The 9,187-nt window shown below is 46.0% G+C and overlaps 1 protein-coding gene across 1 annotated transcript in view; it reads right to left on the bottom strand.

Moving 5' to 3' along the window:
* Positions 1-447: 447 nt before the first annotated feature.
* Positions 448-9,187, bottom strand: part of LSM11 (LSM11, U7 small nuclear RNA associated) — a 9,344-nt gene continuing 604 nt past the window's right edge. The window contains exons 2-5 of the mRNA XM_034778857.1: positions 9,017-9,166; positions 5,820-5,959; positions 4,395-4,478; positions 448-2,780 (exon numbers count right to left, since the gene is read on the bottom strand). Coding sequence (XP_034634748.1) covers positions 2,376-2,780; positions 4,395-4,478; positions 5,820-5,959; positions 9,017-9,166 — 779 coding nt within the window. The 3' untranslated portion in view covers positions 448-2,375. The remainder of the gene's footprint in view (positions 2,781-4,394; positions 4,479-5,819; positions 5,960-9,016; positions 9,167-9,187) is intronic.

Raw genomic sequence — 9,187 nt, forward strand, 5'->3', positions numbered from 1 at the left:
TCCTACAGTTTTATATAACCAGTAAATTCCAGAACTGGCTTTTTATTGCATTATGACTCAGGGTATAAAGCATTAAGTTGTTCTTGCATCAGAATGCTGGACGGTCTTAATCTTAATTTTTAGTGGGGGAGTTGCTATGCAGCATCAGATAACTGAGATCAATACAGGAGAAATGTAATGGCCTATGATATAGATCCCAAGGCCAGAAGGGACCACTGTGGTCATCTAGTCTGACCTCCTGTAGAACGCAGGCCAGCGAACTGCCCCAAAATAATGGCTAAAGATCTGCTCTAGAAGACAGCTATTCTTGATTTTAAAAATGGTTAATGATAGGGAATCCACCACAAACCTTGATACATTGTTCCACTGGTTAATTACTCACTTAAAAATTTACACCTTATTTCCAATCTGAATTTGTCTAGCTTCCACTTCCAGCCAGTGGATCATGTTGTACCTTTCTCTAATAAACTGAGGAGCCCATTATTAAATATTTGTTACTCAGACTGTAATCAAGTCACTTCTTAACCTTCTCTTTGTTAAGCTAAAGAGATCAAGCTCTTGGAATCTATCAGGAGAAGGCAGGTTTTCTAATCTTTAATAATTCTCATGGCTCTTTTCTGAACCCTCTCCAATTTATCAACATCCTTCTTGAATTGTTGGCCCTGGAAAACACAGTATTCCAGCAGCAGTCGCACCAATGCCAAATACAGAGGTAAAAATAATATCTCTGCTACTCAAGATACCCATTTATGCATCCCACGATTGCATTACTCTTTTGGCCACAGCGTCACACTGGGAGCTCGTGTTCAGGTGATTATCCGTCATGACCCCCGAATCTTTTTCAATGTCACTGCTTCCCAGGATAGTCGCCTCATCCTGAATGACCTACATTCTTTGTTCCTAGATGTATACATTTACGCTTAGCCATCTTAAAATGCTTGTTTGCTGGCACCCAGTTTACCAAGTGATCCAAATCACTCAATCAGTAACTGGTAAATAATGAAAAGGACACTCTCCCAATCCGTGTGTCATATGCCAAGAGATCAGACTAGATGACCTAATGGTCCCTTTCAGCCTTAGGCTCTAGGAATTTACCAATAGCTGTTGAACAGTTTATACATTGCAGTGGTTTGAGGCTATTCTTTTTTAGATACAAGGAGGGGAACACTACTGAAATTAAACCACTGATTTGCTGGGGCTTAGCACTAATTTTTATGTTTCATAGAAACATTAAGTACACCTCTGAAATTCAATTCAACTGGAATTAGAGGGAGCATCATTCATAAAGATATACTATCCAGAAAGAATCACTAAGACTTGTGTTCCCCTCAGAACTGCTGGAGAGGCAGCATCTCACCTTTCAATAGAGGGAACGTCAAAGGCGCTTCGATACAGTACAACTGTGCTAAGTACAAGCTATTTTTCAAATCTGACAAGAAAAGTACATCGTATAACAGTGCAATGTGAGACTGTGGCAAATGGCTGATAAATACAAAAGACTGGAGTATGATTTCTTGTGTTTCATGTAGAAGTTCCCAGTAAGAAAGTTATTGGATTGACTACTTTAACTGCTGGCTGGTGGTGCAGGCAGAAAGCATGGCAAATGGGAAAAAGCACAAGCTATGCCAATGGACACAAGTTCAAATCCTGACAAAGAGGGTTTCCCCCCCCCCCCCTCCTTATTTAGATACATCAGACCACCTCAACATTCAGTCTTTGTTCAAAAGACAGGCTTGGACAACAGAGGGTGCTGCAGCTCAGGATTGGGGTGCATTTACAGAGCTGTGCCTGCCACAGCAGGACACGAATGGTTAACGCCATTGCAGTTGTCCCTCTTTTGCATAGGCTGTTAATTCCCTTACAAATTAAGATACAAGAGTTATTCTTTGCCAGACTTTAAATTAACTACTACTATTACATAAGTTGTTGGTTTCATTAGAAACGAATTTCTCTTGCAATTATGAGACAGTATTTAGCATTGGTCACTGATTTTAGACTTGTATGCTGAGTCGCATGCTCTTTAAATGTGGGGTGACTATTTTGTCCCATAACGAAGCACACTGATGTCACCCCCTCAACCCTCTTAAATTTAGCCTGTTAAGAAGCCTCCTGTCCTGCCTTGAGGATTCTTCTCATTTCCTCATCTTGCAGAAGCAAACTCTTGCTGAATTTGCCTTCAACCCCTTGAATGGAAGAGGTCTAGCGAGGCTGATCTGGCGGCTGGCTCAAGATGCAGCAATTTCCCCTATCCTGTTATGGCTGAAGGAAGGGAACCAGTTATGATACCACGGTACTTCACAACAATGCTAAGTAGCACAGAGCTGTAGCTGCAATTCATGCTATGCGTTAAATATACTGACTAAGGCTCGGCCAAGTCAATGTGCTAAATGAACAAGCAAGACATTCTCTCCTCGGATAAATATCTGGTTTATATGACGTGTAAACACCTGCTGATAATCCACTTTGGGCCTCCGTTTTTTCCGTGGCTGGCCTTTTGCATTAGCACCCCCTGTACTAGTACCCTCTGTCTGGGCAGTCCTGCTCGGCAGGTCAGCCTTATTCCTGACTGCCAGATGCAAGTTGTCATTCGTTGTCTTCTTTTCTTCAGCTCCACTCAAAAATTTCTGCATCCCACACTCGTCCTCTGCTCTCTCCCGTCCTGACCCAGCTTTCCGTCCAAACGTCTTGGATTCATTTGTCAGGGCTAGCTCCTCTGCTGCAGTCCTCGAGTCAGCTCCCTTCTTGATCAAGGACTCCTGCAGTTTGAGTCTGTCAAACAGCTGCAAGGGAACATTCAGGTAAACGATCACATTCATGAGCAGAGGCGTCTCATTCTCCCCTCCTAAATGAAGCACTGAGCACCTGGCCCAGAATCAGCAGCCAGGACACAAGATTGGTGGAGAATTTTATCATCAACCGATATTAGATTTTTGCCAGAGTTAGACCAAGTAGTAAGGTGAATGGGTGTCTCACGCATACAGATCTGTCAGACTGACTATGCAAGAGTGCCTTTAGCATCTCATGACTAATAGGGAGTTTGGTTTTGCAGGGGCGATACTGCCGTGGAGGCAGTACTCAACACGATGGCAGGGAAGACAGGAGTCAGCATGTTGTTCAATGACCTCTAAACCACCCTCTACCCCAAAAACAATCAGTTCTAAAAGAATCCCTATCCTCTCCGCCTCAGCCAGGAGACAAACAGCTGTGACGTGGAGCCTCGATATGTCAGGACTTCGTTCAGGGAGAACAACAGATCCTTGGTGCCCCATTGTCTCATTAAAGGAGCTCCAGAAGAGGGCCGTTTTGGGAGGTGAGCGGCCAAAACCAATAGTAACTATTCATAGAAATGCCTAGGATAGCAGAACTGATAAATAAAGAGTTAATTACTCTGAAAATGTAAAGGTGCTGAAGTTGGAAAAGAAATTATTATGCTGACATGTGAAACAAACACTGGATTGCTTGGCATGTCCAACCACAGGGTTTCTTAATGGAAACCCCCCCAACCCCCAATATGAATGGGCTTAAAAGGAACACTGGCAACTTGAATATTTAACTGATAGTTTTTTAAAAAAAAAGGGGGGGGGGGAAGAGGGGAGGAGAGAGAGAAGGGGGAATCTATCCAAACAGATTTAAATAGCATGCCCCCAATTTAAAAACAAATTCCTTATAATAAATTTGTTCAAGGATTTCTTGGCTCCTCTGCTGAGGTTTAGAAAAAAAGTCTTTTGAGCAGGCCCAAAGCAACAACATTAAACATGCATCTCCTGTCCCTCCTCATCCTCTTCCTCGCTGTTCATGTGTCTGTCTACTGCCTCCTCAGTTTCAGCTTTGCTGTAACTGGTAAATGCCCTCTTGTGGTGCTTGGGAAAACAGCAAGCATGTGAGCTCCAGAGCAGGACATGAGAGGGATATTCAACAGACTGACATTCAAATGACTACCAAATGAACAGTGAAACTGACTGTAGACACAATGCTGTCAAATGCACAAAATAAACAAATTGTTATAAAAGTGTGTGTGGGGGGGAGTTTTCTCTCTGAGCTCTTTCAGCTCTAGTAATCTTCTAGAGTTATCTGTAAAAGTTACTACAGGTCTGTCTCATCTTACGCTGGGGTTACGTTCCGCAGTCAGCGCCTAAAGCGAAAATCGCCTATCGTCAAAATTACATTGAGTGTAATGGTGGGCGGAATCGCCCGCACTACAGAAACAGTATTTAAATTGTTATTTTTCTTTTTTTTTTTTTGTTTTGCTGACCGTGTAAAGCTGAAATCGCATATGTTAAATGCGCCTAAGATGTGACAGACCTGTACAATTTCAGAGGCAAATGCTACCTTTTTAACTACTACAAAAATAAGGCATAGAAAGTCAGTTATTAAGCTATTAGAAAGCTATTTACCCTGGTAAGAGTCAGCTGAGGTTCACTGTAGAACGCTTTGCCCAGTACAGGCTTTCTGTACGTCTCATCTACATCTGTCAAGGCCTGGAAGAAGACAAAGGGAAAAGTTCAAGATAAAGTTCTAAACACTGTGACCTTCAAAACAGCTTTGTATCATACCTTATAAAGCCATGAAAAAGTGTCTGGTCTCAAGGACAGTCTAGGAACAAGCACTACATAGGAATGTGTTTCTTTAGGTATAAAAACAAAGGACCTGTAGCACCCAGCAGCTTCTTCTACATTACTTCTACATCCTCCCCATCGTCCTCACACACACACACTTTTGTTTTATATCCCAAGAGAACACTGATTTTTCCCAATCTTCTCCCACCTTCAGGGCTCAAAACCCTTTGATGGCTGCCTTCCCTCCATCCAATTTCCCCTCTCAAAATCTTGGGGCAATCTTGCCTTGCTCAGCTTTTGTAGCACTGAAACATGGTAGTCTGTCCCCTTTAAGGAAATGGGGCCTTGGGGTCAGCTCACTCTCCATCACCTGGTGTGGCCCTTTGAGATTTTGAGAGGTCTGATATAACAAAGTTGTAAGAGATTTTGGTAGAGAGGAAGTGGTCACAGGAATAGGTAGTGTTTGGGAGGAAATCCCATTACTGTTTCTTTAAGGACCTGGAACAAGGAGCCTTTCAGAATGGACAAATCAAGGCTCCCTTTTCTCCCAGCCAACTGAGATGAGCTTTAGGAAGCAGACCAGCATATATGCTGCCTCTTCCCTCATAGCAGGAGTAGGCCTGCTTGCTGAACTCTTTGACCCTGAGAACTAACTGAGGAAAAGTGCCCAGCTGACAGAGAAGATGGCTAAGGCCCTACAGCTGACCTAAGATACAAACACAGTTCCAAGGGGAGAACTGGGGAACTCTTGCCTTCAGGAGAGACAGAGGGACTGCATGAAGCACTACCCCAGCTCCATGGAATATGTGGAAGAAGAACTTAACATGTGGAAAAGACAGTAGTTTAAGGAGTGACATCAAATGAAAGAAAATCAGTCTCCTGAAGGAAAAAAAAACAAACAAACAATGAGAGGTTCAGAAGGTCAAGGTAAGGAAAATGATCCTGGGGCAGGGGGGGCAAAATGAGCAAGAAAAATTGTTTTGAGGCAAGACGGGAGTAGTTTCCAACACATCATGCCTAGATCCTGCAGAGAAGACTTTAGAAATTTCTGCTGTCCCTTATATTCTAGCGCCCTGTGTTTGGTAACAAACTTTGGAAACTGTGAAATACATCCTAGCATTCAGTACAAGGGCAAAATGGGTTCATGACTGACAATACTACACTCCCACCTCCTCCAAGTTTGCCAGTTTAGTCCCTCTCCCAGTGGATGTTTAGGTGTTTCCAGTGCAGCGGTTGTAAGTCAAGGAGTAGTACAATAATTACCATATTCCAGAATTTGTCGAACGCAACCAAAAACCCTGTGCAGACTCCTCGCAGCCCCTTGAAAGTTCGGATGTGGACATTGACTTTTACACCATCTCTGACACAACGATGTAGCTCGCCAAGAGGGCTGCCTTCATGAACTAGAACAGATATGAAACACCATCAGTGAAGTGTATATTTTATACACAAAAACAACAAAATACAGAGGGCTCCGTTTTTTCTAGTAGTACAAGAGAACCTGCTTGGAGGATACTATTTTATAACCAAATAAAATGGAAATCCAGAATTGTTACAATGTATTGCATTAAGCCAACTGTAATTCCCAGTGGAGCAGACCTCTACTTACAGTGGGATAAAAAGACTGTGGTATATGACAGTCAAAACGGCCTGACTATGGGCTTGTCTATACTGGTACTTTACACCGCTGCAACTTTCTCTGCTGAGGGGTGTGAAAAAACACCTCCCTGAGCACAGTAAGTTTCAGCGCTGTCAAGCTCCAGTGTAGACAGTGCACCAGCGCTGGTAGCTACGTCCCTCGTGGAGGTGGGTTTTTTAGCGCACTGGGAGAGCTCTCCCTCAGCGCTGTGCCACGACTACACAAGCCATGTTAAAGCACTGCCACGGCAGTGCTTTAACATTGCCAGTGTAGACTAGCCCATAGTGAGGACAGGAAACAATTTTGCTATGTCTGAAAAACACCCACTTAATCTGAATTTTCAGATAAAAGGAGTTTACAAGGAACAAGGCATAGGGCAAGAACCCCATCCCTGCCTAGAATGCTCAGGGTACATGTTCCATGTAGAAACAAGTGTAATGATGCAAGTCCCAAGAAGGCAGCCATCTTACGGGAGTACTGCTTCTCTTTACAAGGAAACTTTGAAACAGTGGCTCACTAGAAGATCTTTGACCAACTAAGTTGAATCAGTGTGTAACTTACAGAGAGCTTCTTGGTTCAGCTGAGACTTAGTGGCTAGCAACCACTAATGCAGTACTCTCCCTAGCATCATACATCCCTCAGTGTATTTCACAGTGGGTTACTTGAGTGGACCATGCTGCACAGTATTTATCTAACGAAGGTTTACTTCATTCCTTGAGGTAGAAGGGAAAGGACTAAACTCCAGCCCCAAATGAGAGTTTGTTCAACTGCAGAACAGCACTTGTTTTAGCCTTCGTGAACAGCCATTAGCGAGGAAGCAGAGCCAGGGAAAACTGCATACCATACCTGCCACAACATGCAGTTTGTCTACACACTGGCCCAGTAATTCACCTGGGGTGCAGCTCCATGACAACACAGTGGTCTGCATACAGCTGTCACCTACACTACCACCGGTGAAGCTGTACCAATGGTGAATTATAGCTGTCAAGATGTAGCTATGAATTTGCCATGCAATTTTCATTAACATTCAGAGGGAAACTGCACAACTTAAAACCTCAAGACTCTGCATATTTATTAACAACAATACTACCTAGGAAATGTACCCAATCATGTAGCTTCTTGTAAAACCTGACCCCAATATTGTGACTATTTTAGTCTAACATGTACAATTTATAAGTTAAATGCACACAACTGAACTTAAACTTCATTTGACAGACATGTGATTTGGTTTTTGGTACAGGTGTCCAAACTGAGCATCTTACTGCTCACAAAACTACAATGCTGTTCCCCTGACTGTGTGTGTGAATTTATATTAACACACTCTGAACAATAATAATTATAGTTCATGAATCTTTGATCTACAGTTCTATCATCATGTCACTAGACACCTCAGCACTGTATTTATGCCCCTGGAATGTACAGTTACTGACCAAGATATAGCAGTGTGTCACAAACACACTGTGGTTATAATTTAACAACTAGCTGCACAGGATGAGATCGGATGCCTGACACACAAGTAGTATTTTTCGAAGGCACAGCAGCTGCTTTTCACAAATTAGTCACCTTAAAATCAAAGGGGAGAAAGTAACGACAGTGCAGAGACCTCTTTTAGTGAGCAATGTGTTTGAATTATGCTGTTGTCCACATCAAGCAACTTGTCCAAGTTTCCCCACAGCATCCAATCACGCACAAGTTCCCCACCCCCAAACTTCACCAACCCCCCCCTTCCTAGCCAACTCCACATTTGAATCTTACCTAGTCAGTTCCGCTACCTAGTTCCCCCAGTTGCTGCTCCACTCAATACTCAAAGCTCTCCAGTACCCCAGCATGCTCCTTTGCCCCACCAACCAATTCCCTGCCTCTCCAACCTACTTCCCTACCCCTGCCAGTAGGCCCCCAGATCCCCTTCCCTTCTCACCCATCCAATCCCCCACAGCTCCTCCTCATTGCTTCCCCATCCTAGCCTGTATCCCCCCAGCTCGCCTTCCCCTCACACCTCATAACCCCCTCAACTGTCCCCCCAACTGCCCCTCACCCAGCCAGTATCACCCCACAGCCCCCTACCCCATCCAACACTTCACAGCTTCTCCTCACCCCATCCCTCCATTCCCATATACATCTCACTACCCACCCCAGCCATTCTCTCTCCATCACACCCTGCCCCATCCAATGCCCCCAGCCATTATCTGCATACTCCTTCCCCTCATCCCTCCACCCAGTATCCCCCCACAGTCCCTTCTCTCCACACCCCACTCCTCACCCTGTCCTGCCACCCCCAGGCAATATCCACCTCCCCCCACCCAATATCACCCCAGCACTCCCAGGCTACAACCCCCACAGCCCTTATCCCAGCCAATACCCACAGACCCCTTCCCTCCACCCCATCCAACACCTCCCAATTCCTCATCACCCCCCTCCACAGCCAGCAACCCCATACCTTTCCCCCACCCCGCTGCTCCCCCATCTCTCCAGAGCCAGCCCCCCAAATAACCCTTCCCCCACCCACTGCTCCCCTCCCCCCACAGCCAGCCCCCCATAACCCTTACCCCACTTTTCATCCTCCCCCACCCCACTGTTCCCCCTTGCCACAGCCCCTACCCTCATTTCCCTCCCCCCACAGCCAGCATCCCCATAGCCCTTCCCCCACACCACTACTCGCCCTTGCCACATCCCCCACTGCCAGCACCCCCATAACCTTCACCCCACTGTTCCCCCTCAGCCAGCACCCCCGTTCCCCCTCCCCCTACAGCCAGCCCCCCCATAACCTTTACCCCACCGCTCCCCCTCCCCCCCACTGCCAGCCCCCCCCAGCCCCCCTTACGCGGCATCCTGGTGAGGACGTTGCGCGGGGCCCGGCGGGGCCCGGCCCGGCCGCGGGCCGCCGCCTCGCGCTCGGGGTCCCGGGGCACCATGAGGCTGCGGAGGCGCTGGAGGCGCTCGGGGTCGGCGGCGGCGGCGGGCGCGCGGCGGGGGAACAGTGGGGTGAAGGTTA

This window comes from Trachemys scripta, chromosome 8, assembly GCF_013100865.1.
Source record: "Trachemys scripta elegans isolate TJP31775 chromosome 8, CAS_Tse_1.0, whole genome shotgun sequence".
Taxonomy (NCBI): domain Eukaryota; kingdom Metazoa; phylum Chordata; order Testudines; family Emydidae; genus Trachemys; species Trachemys scripta.